Source organism: Limulus polyphemus, unplaced genomic scaffold (assembly GCF_000517525.1).
Source record: "Limulus polyphemus unplaced genomic scaffold, Limulus_polyphemus-2.1.2 Scaffold228, whole genome shotgun sequence".
In the NCBI taxonomy this organism is placed as follows: Eukaryota; Metazoa; Arthropoda; class Merostomata; order Xiphosura; family Limulidae; genus Limulus; species Limulus polyphemus.
In genome coordinates, this window is record NW_013665838.1 from 704,180 (window position 1) to 722,937 (window position 18,758).

At 33.0% G+C, this 18,758-nt stretch overlaps 1 protein-coding gene across 1 annotated transcript in view; it reads right to left on the reverse strand.

Moving 5' to 3' along the window:
* Positions 1 to 18,758, reverse strand: part of LOC106478582 (putative uncharacterized protein DDB_G0279653) — a 41,209-nt gene that overhangs the window by 17,562 nt on the left and 4,889 nt on the right. The window contains exons 2-6 of the mRNA XM_013939136.1: positions 15,264 to 17,714; positions 13,347 to 13,571; positions 11,267 to 11,393; positions 9,924 to 10,128; positions 5,740 to 5,885 (exon numbers count right to left, since the gene is read on the reverse strand). Of these exons, the coding sequence (XP_013794590.1) occupies positions 5,740 to 5,885; positions 9,924 to 10,128; positions 11,267 to 11,393; positions 13,347 to 13,571; positions 15,264 to 17,647 (3,087 nt within the window). The 5' untranslated portion in view covers positions 17,648 to 17,714. The remainder of the gene's footprint in view (positions 1 to 5,739; positions 5,886 to 9,923; positions 10,129 to 11,266; positions 11,394 to 13,346; positions 13,572 to 15,263; positions 17,715 to 18,758) is intronic.

Here is an 18,758-nt window from a genome sequence, read left to right on the forward strand (position 1 = left end):
CATATACTTAACTAGATCTTGTACAGGTAGCATTCTGGTATTCATGGTTACATTATACGAATCTTTCGAACTTTTGCTGCAAATGCATCAATTAAATTATCAAAATTTAAAGTATTAAGTACGTCTTTTTCAATACTTAATATTGCCAAGTTACTAAGTCGTTATTGATTCATTGAGGTTCTCAAGTATGTAAGAATTAATTTCAGCTTGCTGAAGGACCTTTCACAACTAGTAATTGAAACCCCAACTGTTAACAAAATCTGCAATGCAATTATTAAATTTGGGAAAACGTCTTCACAATATGGAATTATGAATGTTAGCAAATCAGTTGCAACCATTGGTTCAGGAAAATCGGTCTGTGTTCTTTTACTTATCAGCATTCTACAGTCTTTAATTTCTCTGTAAAATTCTGGTCCATCAATATCACCTGGATAGCTGTTTGCTAAGTCAAACATTTTTCTTGCAATTTTCCTTCTTCGAAATCTCCAGAAACAATATTTTGCACATCTAGTAGAAATTCAAACCGTGAATCTAAATCTAGTAAGCGAGAAAATCTTCCTGTTATTTCTGTAATCAAGCGATCAATAACGTCATTCATGATAAGATAAATTTCCTGTTTAACAGTCAATCCAGCATCAGCTGCATTTTCACCTGGCATTCGTTTACGAAGTATTTTTCTTCTTTCAATGATCAATCTCTATGTTTCACATTGATTCTTGCCCACTTTAAGTGCTTCTTGACAGGACTTTTTCATGTAATTCTATCAATTTCTCTTTCAAAGAATCAAGATCAGCAGCTGCTTCTCTTAAATTCATTTTTGAGTCCTGAAGACGTTTCTGCACTCGATTGATAGATGATAAAAGATTTCTCCAAAATTGCAAAAGTACAAGAAAATCAAATGTAAGCATGCGTTGTAGAATATTATGAGCACCACATTTTGTTTCAGCCATGTTGCCATTCTCACTTGATTGCTCCAACAGTCCTAGCAATTCATCCAGTTTTTCATGTACAACTTTTACTGCCTTTTCTCTGGCACCCCACAGTGTTTCTGATTCGCGCTTGCAGTTGTTGAATGAGCAAAGAAATTATAAATGACTTCAATTATATCAAAAAAAAAAGAGATAATAACTGTTGTTTCCTGATTTGCAGCATGAAGACATGCTAAGTTCAAACTATGGTTGTCACAGTTTATAAACACTGCTTTTTGGATTTTTGTTCAGAATTCTTTGTTGAACGCCTGACATGGCAGCAACATTATCATAACATTGTGAACAACAATAACTCAATAAAATTCCATCTGCTTATAATTTTGTGCTATTGTTTTCTCAATATTGGCAGCGTCTTTTTCCATTATCTGTATAAAGTCAATAAATGACTCTTTGACTTCTACTTTTCTTAAAGTCAATGTCAACAAACCGAATCAATTGGGCCAATTGCTCAGAATACCATAGTATTTGTTTATACGAATTGCTGACAAACAATAATTTTGCACATGAATTTGCATTTTGCAGCTCTTCATCAATGCCACTTTGAAGACGAATTCGGCACTCAGTTTCTTTCCAAGCAGCAAATGACTCACGATGACTGTTACTATTTTCATGGGCATTTAACTTTTCAATTTTTTTCCACTTAGAAAATCCACCGTGTTTTGAAAGCAGACCGACTATCGGATGTCATACATGTAGATGAAAAAAGAAGACAACAAAAGCAGTATGCTGCTTTATGTAGAGGTGAATACACCAACCAGAAGGCGTCGTTTGAACCAAAATGCAGTCATCAAACGCCCATCTTTGGCATCAAATGGAGCTTCTTTATGTTGAAATTCATGTGCTCCAACTTTAACATTCTCTGTGCGATGTGCATGTGTTACAACTGCTGAGCCTGTTGTATCAAACTTCATAAATCCAATATCCTGTATGTTAAAATATTTGTTAGGTCATCCTCTTTTAGCTTAGCAACACTATTCTGTGAATTTATTTCTGACAAAGTGGAATCCTCTTGTTTATTATTATTGTAGCTTTCAACATGACAGAAAACAGTTTCTTCATTGTTTTATTTTTCAAATGAAATAGCATGTTTACAATCTTGACTTTGCTGCCATCGAAAGGAACAGATGCTGACTTACTGGTGCCATCACTTCCAGCAAGGAAAGCTCTCATGAATTTGCTTGACTACACCACCGAAGCTTCAAATTGTGCACGTCTGTTGCATCCCTGTGCCCCCCTTTCTTTTTTCGACATAATGGGCTAAAAGAATAAATTAACAAATACTGACTACACTATTTAGCTGCAACATGCAAATTGTTAGATGAAAGGAAGCATTCTACTTTCCTAAATTCCTAACCACAAATTATATTTAAATTATACAATTATAGTTGCAACTCAGGACTAGTTAGGCACATCTAGACCTGGTTTCACTTTAACTGCCATTATTTAGACCATCCATGCTCATGTTAATTAAGGTGACACAACAGTAAGAAAATCAATGCAGATGAGTATATATGCTGGTAAATCATGCTTATGAGCACCATATAAATTACTGGCAGTTGCTAAGTCACATTTAAAAACTCAATAGGTTTAACTACACGAACGCTACAGGAGACAAGTCTGAAATTGCTCGAATTACACGCACTGTGGAGAAGAGTGTAATCATAACATAATGTAACCCTAGAGGCTCAAAGGCCATATTTAATATTAAAGGTTTTGAAAGAATGAGAAAACTTAAATATAAGCTAACTAATTAGTGGTGCTAGATTACAGTTCCTAGATTAAGTCACTAGTACACCTAGATCTAACATTAATGTTAGGCTTGTTATTTCGATCTTTTTAGTCTTAGGTTTGGATCTAGATGTAATAATAATGACAGAAATTTAGCTTTATACATATAATCTAGACCTTAGATTTGAGTGCATAGATTGAAAGTACCTTGTATTGAATCTACCCAGATCTAGATATAACCTTGCCTCATCAATTCTACATTTAGATTTATTAGGCCTAACTTTTAGAACAAATGTTACATCTAGATCTATTAACTTAGTCATTAGATCTGTCCTAGTGCAATGCCTAGTTTAATAGTTAGTATAGGTCTAAGTATGCCTATAATATAGGTTACAATTTGTATGATGATGGACGTATGATCTAGAAATAAAGTTATAACTGCAATTAGACCTAAAGTCTAGTACATTAGTTGGTGTAAGACATGATTTACAATCAACCAATACAATTACAAACCACTACATTAGGCCTATAATGTTTACTAGATCTAGATCTAGGCCTTGCTTGTTGCATATATTGCCAATCTTGCACACTAGTTACATCAATCTCATATTTTCTTTTTGTTGAACATACACTTACTTGTACGTTGTACTCTAGGACTTGTATTTGACCTAAAGATGAATGATGGAATAGTGTAATTTACTTCTGTACGTCAATTCGGTCTCACTGTATTTCAGTGGACGGCTTTGAAAAGTTAAAACTGCAAGAGTAATACACACAAGTAACGTAACACTGTGTCGTATTTACTTAACGAGGGGCAGTTGCGCTATATCCTAGGGGAGGGCATAATTACTAATTATTAGGCATTATAGGCCAGAGGAAATTTTGCGCCCCTCACACCTGCGCCCGGGGGCGACTGCCCCCTTGCTACGCCACTGCCTAACATCATCCATCCTCTCCAAAAGATTTTTTGTCACTCTTATAACATACCAAGCTTTAAGTGGAGGATATTCGAAATCCAGAGCTTTTACCTCAGGGTCAAGCCGCACCCTGAGTCGTTCTAACTTTTATACTTAAAGTTATATAAGTCTATATTTTTCTTACAAAACTTTTTAACATAGTTTTATTTTTCAGTACTTTGCCTAAGCATTGAAATATTTATCTTCATTCCAAGATTTTCAGATGAAAGTCAGAATAATTATGTAACTGGTGCCTTAGAGAGATAATTTAATATTTCTGTGGCTGATTTCTATTTTGAAATATTGGTTGTTGAACTAATCTATTGGTTATATATTGTAGTTACATGACTACCAATGACTTTGCCGTCCTTTTCAGAAGGCTGGTGGAGGTAGCATTAATGCGTAATCATAAGTAGCTTGAACACAATCGATAATGAAAGAAGTACTAGGAAGTGCAGTAGGGGACATAGAGCCAATGAAAGCAATAAGCTCTCAGTAATAACAATAAAGCTGCATATCATACAACTATTATCAAAGCAATTTAAAACAGATTTCATTTATAAATGCTAAATATATATTAATATTGTCTACAAAAAATAATGAGTAAGAGAAAAAAAGAGTCCAAAAAAATTGCAATCAGGAAATTATCTATGACAAGAGGATTCCTGTTGAAACAGTTCAACTGTAATTTTCCTAAAAATAATGATGAATGAATATTCAATGTGCAGTGAACCCAATCCCTTGGAACAAAGCATGTATGTAATATGATTGTCTAGTGGGCCGTTTATAACCGGCTTTTGTCATTCCATATGTTATTTCAATAAGGAAAATTACATAGTGTTTTTTTTAAGCAAAGGAGACTGACTGCAATGCATTGTTTGATGCAATGGGTCCATCCAACACAATAGAGCGCTCGGATTCTGTAAGTAGTCCCGGGGATTTTTCCACTGGATGCCACCGTTTCTTGTCATTTTACTGAGTAAAATAAAGAACCAATACCGAAGTGAGCGTTTTTTGATAGTTGTCATTTTACTGAGTATGTGCTGACGGATCGACGTTGATATCAATATGAAATTTTAGGAATCGCAAAAATTAATAATTTCCCCGTAATGTACTCTTCGAAAAAAGCATTTTTATATATATATATGCATATTTTCTTTTTATACGATTAACCGTCCAGACAGACGTGACAGACAAAGAGAGAGACAGACATTTGGTTATTACATATTTAGGTCTCCAATCTGCTAGAAGAATTTTAAAGGATAAAATACAAATTTTAAGTACTTTATAACATATTATATTTACAATTTAAGAGTAAAGCAAAACAGTGTTGTTTGTTTTTTCAAATATATGCTTAATCGAAATCGAATCTGTTAAATATATAACAATATGACATTTATTTAACCTTCAACGTTATCATTTTTATAATACGTTTACTTCGCCTGAAAATATGGACATGCAGTTTTATAAGTTTGCGATTTACTACATACTTTCTGAATGATTCTGCAAAATACGTGTTTATTCACAGACTAAAATTTTCAGAGATATTTGAAAGCATTTGTTTCGTCTTCAACTGAAGAATCTAAATACCGCGAAAACAAGTAATTTATTAGGGAAATTACGGTACTTCTTGTTCTTATATATCAGAGGTTTATTTCACTATCTTTCTTTATAAAAACAAAGCACTGGATAGATACATTAAGTCCTGAGCAAAAGGTGGAGCATTTTGAAATTTATAAAATAATTGAATTTAAAATGACCTAGCAGACTGTGATGCATTTCAGTGTTGTATACTGAATGTTTAAGTTCCAAACTGTTACATTAGAAATTTTATACACGTGAAATTAACTTGCTTTCTAAATATTAAATAGTAATATAGAAACGTTCAACAAATACTTGACCACTTGTAGTTAGAATGTTATATGCTTTAGCATATGATCGGGTAATATAACACTTTAAAGCTCTACTTGACCACTTGTAGTTAGAATATTATGTTTTAGCATATGTTTGGGTAATAAAACATTTAAAGCTTTAAGTGGATTAATATCTGTCAGATTAAGTCATACCTGAGCTGATAAGAGTGCTTTCATCTTCAGAAGAAATTTAATTGTTAGGCAGCTATCAAGCTTGTCATTTTGTTCTGATTCTTCTTTTCTGTCATCCCTGTGTTGAGCTCCATGACACAAAACTGCACAATGTAAGGGAGTCTGACCTAATAGATTAATCACAATATTACTTTCAATAACTAAAACAAACAGAAAATATTGTTATTTTCAGTTACACATTCTTTAAACTATAAAATGTAAAATTAATAGTGAAAAAGATAAAATTAGCTCAACATTAAATCGCATAAATATATGTACAAAATAAGTGTCATTCATTAATTCCGAGGTTGTTCAAACATAGCTGATTAAATAATTACTGAAACGGAAAGAATATGATAAATAAAACATTTTTCCAATAGAATCAGCTGATAAGAAGTTGTCAGGTAACAAATATTTTTATTTCACAGCCAAATAGTATCAACTTCATTTTGCTTAGTTTATAGTCATATATGATAAAAAAGTCATTTCTGTATTAACAAATTTCCACTTACTTTCATTAATATATAGTATATTGCTATTATTTACATGACTATAAATTTGTCATTAACACTTAATGAAAATTTTATCCACCAAAGTGAACCTATACTTGTACATGATTTGAAGAATGTTCATAATTGATGTTACTAATTTCGGATGTTACTAAGTTATTCAGCAGACAAATTGTTTAAGATACTAAAATAAATATAAAACTCAATCTATCTTTCGATTCACCTCTTGTCACTGAGTTATATCGGTTTCGGGAAATTGTATCCATCATCACTAACTCTGGACAAGGGTTATTAATAGTGATAACAAAGTGATTTAATTAAATTTTGAAAGTAACTATGTAAAAAGCCCGTTATATGCGTACTTTGACCCACCCCTATCCAGAGGGTTTAATAGAGATATCCTTTTAACTTTGTATGGACAACACAGGCCTGCGAATTTAAACTTCATAAAAGTTGTTTTGGTTTCAATAACGTATTTCCATAATTCAGTTACGCAGATTTCGAAAATAATATTCATTTTTTTTTCTATCACGTAAGTATTTTTTACAAATCGGGAAGAAAAAACTCTTACTTAGATCAAATTATTATTTCCTTTACCAAAATTATTTTTTTTTATTATTGTGTTTGGGTTCTAGAACGATCGATAACACTCTCACGTCGCGATTGGTCTAGAGAAACTTATAGCTAGTGGTTTTCAACATTTTAAGCATAACAACATGTGACCCGATTTCAATGAAAATGATTCACTTATGTAAAGTATATGTGACGTTTTGTGAAAAATCTGCACATGATGGAGATAAATGGATATCATTTTCGGATTTAGCGTACAGGAATTACTGTAAAACATGTAAAAATTTCAAGACAATAAAACCATCGCAAACCTTTGTAATCGGTGAAGGCAATGCACAATAATCTAAACAAAAATAAATGTTCCTTCAAGAGTTATGTTCAGTAGCAAAACTCACTCTCATTGAACCACGATGTATAGTAGCATTTTTATGTGTGCAGAGGGGGAGGGGGGTATTTGTCTATTTTAAAGCTCCCAAGGCACTTAAAACCTTGTTAGTAGATAAATGCAATTCTACTCACACAACTTATTTCAATATTACAGCTTCATATTTCTTCTGTAATGGTTAAAATGTTCATTCCTACCCAGATAGTGTTTCATGAGTTCACTCAACGCACTCCAGTTTTGAGCTGACAAACTTTAATCAACAGCGATATATTATTTGTTCCACATTTGTGTCTCATAGAGGCACTGGATTGCACTGAATTAATGATTTCACATTCGTATACTCACAGTTTATATGATCCTGTGAATGCAAGTGTCATATTTATCTTTTGGTATCATTGCCATGCGATAAATACTGTATCATCTCTTGTCTAACACTTCAAAGCCAACCGTAATGAATCTCTTACAAAGTTTTGGTTGTAACACTGAAACCTTCGAATATACATTCGTATACAAGACTTCATTCAAAACTTTGTTTCTCAGTAAAAAATTAAATTTCTAAATGCCTTCCATTCAGAAGGCATGTCAGCCTTTGTTACTCTCTTTGACGCTTTTCTTAGTCTTTTGGTTTATGACATGTGCTATTGGCATGTTTCTGCTTATACCACTGTGAATTTTAATTCACGAGTCTTTCCCTAAAATTAAGGTTGTAAGTAACTTGGGTAGTTACTGACCAGGTAATATTGCTCTACATCATTTTATATCTCAATGAATGAAGGTTATACTGCCAACGCTTATGGATTAAGAAGGCTGAACGACACTTAACCGCACCTCCATATCTCTGCCAGTTATACTTTCTTTGTTTTTCAGACACTCATTCTATTGGATAGGGTATAGAGGAGGTTGTATTAGCCCTAAGTGTTTGAAACTTCTGATATTATTAGAACATACAACTACCCTTGAACAATGACTTATTAATACTTTCTAGATTCTTATATAAACCAAATCTATAGTTAGAAATTAATTATCGATAACTTTTATATATCTCACACAGCTGAAGGTCAAAGACTGAGTTGTCAAGAGCAACATGAAAAGTTTTCGTGACAAATTAAAGAGCGTAAATATATATATAATGTAAAACGTACACATCTTTCTTATATTAAGCATTAACGCTAAAGATGCGATACACTGGACATCATTACAAAAAGCTATAGTCCAATATTAAATGAATAAAAGATATTATTAATGTAGTCTGCTTGGGTTTTTATAAACAAAACAGGACACTACAAGAAAAATTTCTTCACTTGTACGAGAACAGTTAACAAAGTTACCGAAAAGTAACAATTACGTCTACATCAATGAAACCACAAAATATCAAAGGGAGCCCTCATCTAATCATAGAGAAAAAAAGTGATAACGCTAGAGACACACATAACATACACACTTCCTGAAATAGCGTTTCATACTGATTAGAGACCTAATTTTTATACTAAAATATGGAAACTAAGAGAAATTAACATTTAATAATTATCTACATGTATAACTGGTAAGTTAAATAAATGTGAAGTTATGCTGTGATGGATCATATTAAATCAACAAATGGAATCAAGTCAATAATGGTATTGCTTTCACTATCAATAGTATCACTTCTCAATAATCCAGCAGGCAGAAATGTAGTTCAAAGTCTTCTATAATAATGGTATTGCTTTCACTATCAATAGTATCACTTCTCAATAATCCAGCAGGCAGAAATGTAGTTCAAAGTCTTCTATCACTAGTAATTTAGTATGTTAGTGAAATCATGTAGTATTTTCGATATTATGACTTTTCATTTGATGTTGTTGATTTTTTTCTTTCGTTTACCTTTCGTTTATACCACAGATATCAATCTCCTATTTTAATGTGATTTTTCCAAGCCCGTTCCCTTGCCTGTGGTTTCGCTAGATAGTAGATAGGGACAGTGGGAATCTCGTTAATCCATTCATGCGCGTCACTAATTAGATGACGAGGCATTTGGCTACCTTAAGAGAGTCATAGTTACAGCAATATGCCATATCTTATAACACCATAAAAATAAATAAAAACTGATTTTTCTTGTGGATCATGAAGACTATCATGTAGAACAAATCGTAGTGAATCTGTTTTTTGTTGTTTTTTTAAATGAAAAGTAAACGTAAAAGGAGTTATAATTCATCTTTGGGATCTACTATTCATGCATTATTTCCTCGCTGATTTTTCCAAGCCCGTTCTCTTGGCTATGGTTTCGCTAGAAAGTAGATAGGGACAGTGGGAACTGGATTCAGTTTGTACGTCTGCTTTCCTTATGCCTTTACATTTCTGGTTAGTTTTTGTATAGTTTTTTTAAGAAAATCGAGAACTTCTGAAAGATAAAATCAAATGAAAACGAAAAGTTCTGGAATAGAAAGTAAACTGGTAGTTATTTCACTGGTTGAAACCAGGGATGCCAACTGTGATGGTGGAGACAATAGGGACAATTTCCTCTCCCTCTCCCAAAGAAAATTAAAAGAACCCGTCAAATAAAACATCACTTTTACTCTGTGTGTGCTGCAAATTCACAGGACAGCCAAATGCCAGAGCATATGATTGTATTTTCACCTTAGAACTATTCAATAGCTTTGGATCTCCTAAATAATTTGCCCCATTCCCATACAAATTGTCATTCCATACAAAGATTTATGACTTACCTTTTGAATTTCTTAAATTCACGTTTCCTGTCTTTCTGATTAGAACTTTTAAAATTTCCAAATACTTTGATCCTCTGCAAGCTGCATAATGAATTGGAGTTTCACCTGTGATGTCTCGAATTGAAATGTTAGCTCCCAGATCAAGAATTACTTCAGCGAGAAGAGGCTTGTCTGGCATACTAAGTGCAGTACAGTGAAGAAGAGTCTAGAAACATGACAATATTAAATTCAATTTTTATAAATAATTTTATCTATATTATAGAATCGTTAAACTGTATAATTTAAGATACGATATTTTCTGTAACATTGAAAAAATAGCATTATTGTACTAAAAATCATATTCGGAATCAACGTTAATCATTCTGTATATTTGTTTGTTAAATTTCGTGCACCAGAGAGACTGGAGGAAAGAAAGCTAGACAACAACATCCACTGCAAACTGTTGGCCTATATTTTACCGATAAATAGTGGGACGACTGTCATATTGTAATGCCCCCCACTGATAAAATGGTGAACATATTCAGTGACGGGGTTCGATCACACAACCCGCAGATTGCCCTAAACACCAGGCCATGCCAGGATGTCAATCATTTTCATATTTCATACGTGTAAAACATAGAGAGAGAGAATTAAGGTATTATCAATTAATACTTCCCTGTATGTTCATTTTCCTGTAATTAGTCAACATTAGCAGCAATGTAACTTTACACCCAAACAATATATTTATTGATGTTTGAGATGCTTTTAAGATTAAAACAAAGAAATAAATAATAATAGAAAATGATGACTTAGGCAAGTTTAGTTAGAGAAATTGTGTACGAAAGTATTAGTAGTAACCAAATTAATTTATGAATTTATTTAGGTTTGAAACATTTCACTGTATGTTGGTTATAAAAATACATATCATCGTTTTCGACATACTATATTGTTAAATTAACAATATGGCACCTTGCTTAAACATTGAATTTTGTATAACAAAAACGATAAATCATTAAGTATGTTACTGATGTTTTTGTATATTTACAGAAACATATTTGTGAAAAGCACAAGATAAATTATTTAGATACAATATTTGTAGCATCAACAAAATAATAAAGAGCTTTTGAACTGTGTCATGATTATTTAAATATACCAGAAAAACAGTATGAGAATTTGACGACTTTTTGTGGCTTTTTCAATTACTTTCACGTAATCATAATAAATCACAATTCATATACATACTCTTCCATCCTTGTCATGATTATTTAAATATATCAGAAAAACAGTATGAGAATTTGACGACTTTTTGGGGCTTTTTCAATTACTTTCACGTAATCATAATAAATCACAATTCATATACATACCCTTCCATCCTTGTCCTGACAGTTGATCTCGTTTATACACTCTTGAATGCCTGTAAGTTTTTTCCAATACTCCAGTAAAACATAAGCTTGAAGAAGTTCGTTTTTCTTGATCGCACGGTGTATATAACTAGATAAATAGCATTTGTGTTTCATTCAGCTATGATTTTCTGAAGAGCGTTTTCATATAATGAATTCCACTTTGCTTTATTATAATTTTTTTTTCTGAAACACAATAGTCATTTTCTTTTTAATAACAAATACTAATATAAAATATTCATAAATATCACTCTGTTATTATGGTAAACAGTTATCACTGTGAAACATACACTGCAGTAAAACTAAAGCCATTTCAAACATTTCATACAATAATTAATTTATATAAATCTAAGTAAATAAAAGAACTTTGTTGAAACAGAATTTGTTACCTGAATCTGTCTTAAAACCGAATATTGGAATGTGTAATTCTGACTTTCAGATTTTCTTCCGTTTTGATACCAGTGGAGTAGTTTATATTATAAAGGTTAGCATGCGGGTCACAAGGTCCAATATTAGGGCCTCGATATGAATACACTCCATGCTTTCAAATTTCTGTGTGGTTATGACTGTGGTATACAGTCACATTAATAGTAGCCGCGTACAAGGCGGTTGCTTCTAACTTGTTTTGTTGTTGTTGTTGTTAAGCGAAAATTTATACCACAGATATCAATCTCCTATTTTAATGTTATAAGCCCTCAAGCTTACTGGCGAGACATCACCGCACTGATTCTAACTGATTTCTATCGTTCTGGTCATTTGATCTAATTAGAGGCTGCTTTTTGAGAAGTTCTGACCTTGAAAGTTGCTGAGTTGACCATTTAGCTTATGTATTGTAAAAGACGTCGTTCAAGTTTAAAATACTAGATTGATACCTTCAGACATTACTCAAGCGTTTTAGAAACGTCATATAGTATCGAGACAACTTGAATCTTTCTTTGATGGCAGGGTATATAACATGAAAATGTAAATAATGAGCCGAATAATAATGACTGTGTGTGGTTTTAGTTTGGTAACGTATGGTAGAATTGGTTGGTTAACCAAATAATAATGACTGTGTATGGTTTTAGTTTGGTAACGTGTGTCAGAATTGGTTGATTAGCCGAATAATAATGACTGTGTGTGGTTTTAGAATACAAACAAGTGTCAGAATTGGTTAGTTAGCCGAATAATAATAACTGTTTGTGGTTTTAGTATGGGAACGAGTGTCAAAATTAGTTGGTGAGCCGAATACTAATGACTTATACTTATATTTTTAAACTGGTAGCACGGGTCAGAATGGGCTAGTGAACCGAATAATAATGGTTGTGTACGTTTTTAGAATGTTAGCGTGGTAAGTTTAGTTTGTTTCCGCTTATTTGGAAGTTCGCGCAGTTATACGAGGGCTATGTGCGCTAGCCGTCCCTAAGTTAGCAGTGAGAGACTAGAGAGAAGGCAGAAGATTGCGAGTCGAGCACCCTAACCACATAATCATGCCAGGCTAGCGTGGTAAGATGAATACAGTCATGAAATTTCAGAATTTATTTAAGCTAAAATTGTGTTATCTGTTAACCTCTCAACTGTTTTATCATATCGTTTGTCACGTATTGTGTGAATATTAGAAATAAAAAATAATACTGGGGATGATATTGCTTTTAGAAGGGATTTTCGAACCGTTTTACGCATACTACGGGTGACACGTGGAGTTTGTCCTTATTTCTAGACCCGCCCTCCGCCTATATAGACCTGCCAGTATTTTCTTCCATCAAATTGGCAAAAGATCACACCGCATATTCGCTTTTTTAATTAGATCTTCATATGTACTTCAATTTTGGTGACGATAAAAAAATGCAGTAAAATTTAAAAGAGTGAAAAACAAACTATGATAAATTCTAACAAGGCAGGTCATTGCAACGAAAGGTAAAACTTCATTTGTATCTACACATTTCCTAAATTAATTAAATTATTCACATATTAATTTATACAACTTCAACCCATAGCAAAAGGTAGGTGTTAGATAAAATTTTCTTTTCAATTTAATGGCTACATTTTTTCCATAACATCTTACCTTCCGTTGTCATCAAGTTTGAAAATGAAGTTTTTTCCTGCATGTATCATCTTTTTAGTCACATCTTTAGCAAACGTATGTATATCTTGGAGGTTTAGGGTTTCGCGTAATTTCTTCAAAGAGTTCGTGGCTTTTTGCATAGAATTGAAGCCAGATTTGGCTTCCTTGCCGTTATTTGAATCTGAACATGAATAAATCTGCATCCGTGAAACAGCAGGCGATTGACTAAAGGGAGATAAAACACTAATTGGAATAATATTGCTAAGCAATTAAAACACATGAATTTAGAAATTATTGCATCTTTACTGTGCATAGTGATAAGCACATGATAAATTATTCAATATTTCAATCTATTTATAAGATAGGAAATTAAGATATTCAATAAAAACATAAAATAGAAGAGGTCAAAATATTAAACCTCGTGCAACTCTTTGAAGGAAAATGTTCATTATGCATGACACAAAAATTTAAGAGGGATTCTCTATCTGCATGTAGAAGACTTGTACGCTATACATTGAGGTCCTTCTCTCTACACACTTTCCAAAAAATAACTCCGTGGAAGACGTCTTCTGAAGGTTTGTTTGTAATTAAGCACAAACTACATAATGCCCATTTGAGCAAGTACACAAGCCTATGTTGCAGCACGAAATTTCGTTTATATTTACATCATCCAATATGATTTGGCATGTTGACTCTGACATGTTGTTAGATGTCTTAATTTGATGAAGCCACATAGCATTGGCATCCAATTCATATGAAATCGGTATTAAAATAATCGGGATTCCGTCTTCAGCAGATTAATCTTATTGTATACAGATTTTATGTTAGTATTTTTATCGACTATCCGGATGTTTAACTTTAAATTATAGCGGTAACTTTCAAACCCAATTAATCCCTTGAAAACAAAATCATCCAACATGCTTTGTACCATTTATTAAATGTTCTATCACCAGCAGAAGAAAATAAATGTTCCAGCCCTTTGCAGACGCATACAATTGTCCATTATTATGACATACTTCCATTTGTCACATGTCAGATGATGCTCGTACAACTTTCAGTAGTTAGCATTCTGCTCGACTTTGTTCTTTGAGAGAAACTTGTGAATATGGTACTTGAATTGATTTTAGACCTAAATCCTTGAGAGCTGTTTCTTTTCAGTACTAAAAGAGAATCCTATTTCATTTGCAATGGACCATTGTGCTCTTTCGGTACTTTTGGTGACAAGCTGTTTAACTTGATTCACTTCTTCTGGTACATGACTGTTAGCCATTCGTGGAAGAACCTGTTTCTTTCCCTACTGGAACCACATTTTCCCTTTATTACTAATAGGTTTCGAATCTAATTATATTTCATTATTCGAAACGCTAAGTGTTTGTGCATGAACGCTTTTATAATCGTAATATAGAAAATTCACATCAGAAAGCCCTTCTCATATACAGCAAATTTTACTGTGGCTTCCAGAGTTGAACGGTTTGTCTGATTGCTTATTCATTTAAGCTAAAGCTTTGGAGTCCACTAGAGGTCCTCTACCAAATTTAATCGAAATCGGTTCAGCCAGTTCCTGACAGACAGACAACTCTTTACATATGTGGATATGTTTGATACATATTATATATATATATAATAAAAAGTGGTTAGAAGACATTATAACTTTTAAGTTGTTATATGTTAGTGATCAGTATGACAACAACAGGCCTAGGATAACACACATTCTATTCTCATATTGATTTCAGTTAATCTTACTTTGAGTAGCACTTATTTTAAATTATAATCCATACAACAAGCAAATGCATATCGAATACCTCTTCTTTTATCCTATACGGTTACATAAAAGTGTTTAAACAGTCTAAATGTACAATTATATTATTTTATACAGAAATTGACAAAAGTGATTGATTTCACGGAAATCGTCAATACCTTTCATGCAACTCACTGGTGTTCTGTCTATTGCTTGGTTTTGGTAATATTTTTCTGTTTCGTACAGACGGCTTTGTGGCTGGTTGGCATATTACAAGTGGCATATTAGCTATCATTATGTTTGTAGTTTCTGCATTTGGAGTACCTTTGAGTTCATAGTTGATTATATTTCCTATGTTGTCCTCGAAAATGTGCTGGTCGTTTGAATGTCCTGAAACATTAGGAACTTGAAGTAAAGAATTATCAAAAGATAATGTTGAGAATCCATTTCTTGAGCTTAAAATCTTATTACCATCGGATTCGACCGGAGTTGGCTTGATGTTATTTTTATTAGTTGACCACGTAAAATTTGTTTCTTTTGAATTATATAAAGTGTTATCACGTTTAGGCAAGCTTGAAGTAATATCACTATTCTGTGAAGTGCTTTTAGAAGCTACTAGTTCCGGTACTTGTAAAGGAGTCGATGTTTCTATTATATCATTTGGTGTGACAGAACTGGTCGTTTCCAAAAGATCATAGTTTTGAAACATAGGCTCATAATACTCAAACAGTACATTTGTTTTGGCATTCGAATTTTCGGAGTAATTTTCTTGATTAAACGACAGACACGATTTTACTGCTATTGGTTCCTTGGACGTGTGAAGAGAGAATAAATCTTGGCTCTTGTTGGAGTTAATAACTGGAGAATTCTGAAAGTATTCCGTGGTGTTGGAAATTGAGTATAAAGAATTATTATTAACTCCAAAAAGATTCTTTTCAAAGTCAGTGTCCTGTTGAGTATGATAGAGAACGGATGAAAGTGTTTGTGTATCATCAAAACCGTGCAAATTAGCAAGTTTCTGGCTGGGTATTGAATTGTAGTTAAAATCTTGCAGAACGAAGTTTTGCTCTTCTGATGATAAGACATGAGAAGTGACAGGGTCTGTGTTTTTCAGGCTGCAATTAAATGGCGAAGAGTTTGATGTATTATTTGAATCTTGAATATTATAACTGTGATCAATTTCGAATAAACAGCTGGAATTAGCAGAGTTTTCAGACAATTTTCTCTCATTATATATGGAAGGGAATACTGAAGGCATAGTGACTGCAGTATCTGCACAGTAATTTAAAGAGGCTTGGGAAAGATGACAATTATGTGTGGCATACACGGTATCAAAGGTTTGAAAGTTATAATCTAATTCTTTAGAGTAACAAATAGATGACGTATCAACCGCTTCTGATAAGGAATTATAGCTTGTCGATGGGTTAGGAAAATGTGTGTTATTGACGACTTTTGAAATATCGGTCATGAAGCTCAGATTTTCGATACAAGCTTGTTCACTCAAACCATTACATGATTTAAACTCAGAAATGTTCTCACACTCCTTAGATTTTTGATGAGTTGAATATTTGTCTTCATTTTCCATAACAAAATCAAGGATATTCTCTGGAATACTAAGAGAACATTGGTTAGAAGGTAAAATCTCAATTGATCTTTCATATTCGCTCAATTCAATAGATCCTGATCGATCGGAAGTTGGACTACTGGATAAAATTTCTGAAATAGGTGATGTAACAGCGCTCTGATAAAAACTACCAGAACTGATGGAAGATTCTGGAGAAAACTGATTGCGTACAATAGTTTCTGAAAACAACTGACGGTCCAAATCCGTCTCATTTGAAACAGCTGAACCTGCAGACAGTTGCTCATAATTATCTGTATTTGTCCACAAGTGGGATATGTCTTGAAAACAATCCAAATCGATTAGATTCCGTTCTCTAGTGATACTGCAATTGTTAACTGACATCTGCATCTTGCAATATGGGGTCTTATTTCTCTTGCGAGTGTGATTGTTTTTGTGGGAAGGTGCTCTTACTAAAATATTCGATTCATTTGCGTCTTCGTCAGAATCCGACCCAGATTCTAAGTTTGTCAAACATAAACAGGACGTTTTACTTATAATCTGACTTTTGTTTTGGCCGTCATTTTTCGCGCTTAAAGAAAGGGATTCCAGTTCTTTTCTTGTCTTATTAATGTCTTCGTTAATGCTTTCTCGAAAACTTTCTAGCACGCAAATATTGTATTTTAAGTTCTGATGTTTTTGTTCACTTTCTTCACTTAAGTTATTGTTAGCAGCAGCATTTTTGTCACTAGATTTCTGTAACATATGGATATTGTTTTTCAAACTTTGATGCTCCTCTTCATGTGTTTCAATTGTGATACTAATAGGAGCATTGTCTTCCTCACCATTTTTTCGGGAATTCTGTACGATATCAGTGTTACCTTTTAGGCTTTGCGTCTCCTGTGCGTGTTTCATAGTTAATGTTTTCTTGGGAACATTGTTTTGATTAGGTTGTCTCTCACTTACACCGTCCACTTTATGATCCTGTGTATCCATCTTCATCAGAAAAGAAAATAGATGCTGAAGACATTACTTTCGTTTTTTCAGGTAAATTATATTTGCATCATTTCTACAGAAAAAATGAAAGAGAAAAAAATAAGAAATTATGTCAACAAAACTATTTTCAGTTGAAAACAATAATAAACTTTGTGAAATATTCTAGTTCCAACTAAATTTTTTGAGTAATATCCTTAATACATCTTAAGCTACGTCGTAAAAGTTCACATCTGAAATATGAAATTTCAGTTGTGTTTTGTATTCATATAAGTAGCAAAGTAGTATTTTTAATATATATATATATATCAACTCGTATAATATAATAATGCAGTATCGATTATTCCGTTACAGATTATATTATAGTTTTACATTGATACATACATTTAAAGTAAACTAAGTTTATCAAGAATTGATAAAATATTTTTATAACACTCGTCATATTTTCTACCAAACTGTGTCAACGTTTATCCAGAAGCTATGCATTTCTGCAATCATTTTGACGATTAACAGTTGTTTAATAAAAATAAAAATCCTACTGTAGTCATACTCCAGTCCCCCGGTGGGACAGCAGATAGCCCGATGTAGATTTGCTAAATGAAAACACACACACACACATACTCCAAAGTGAAATGTGAGTAAAACCCTCAGATGAGAAAACTGAAAAAGTTTCTAATTTTAATATATTAGACAATATATATATATTTTATCTTTGAAGTGAAGTTTTATTCAAATTATCAAATACCTATTAAGAAAGCTCACCAAATGCATGTCAAAAATACTATCGCGTAATAAAAAATCATATAAACTCAACATAATTTTGTATATAAGTAAATAGCAAGGTCCGGCATGACCAGATGGGTAGGGCGCTCGACTCGCAATCTTAGATTCGCTGGTTCGAATCCCCGTCTCACTAAACATACTCGCCCTTTCAGCCGTGGGGACGTTATTATGTGACGGTCAATCCCAATATTCGTTGGTAAAAGAGTAGCCCAAGAGTTGGCGGTGGGTGGTGATGACCAGCTGCCTTCTCTCTAGTCTTACACTGCTAAATAAGGGACGGCTAGCGCAGATGGCCCTCGTGTAGCTTTGCGCGAAATCCATAACAAACAAACAATAT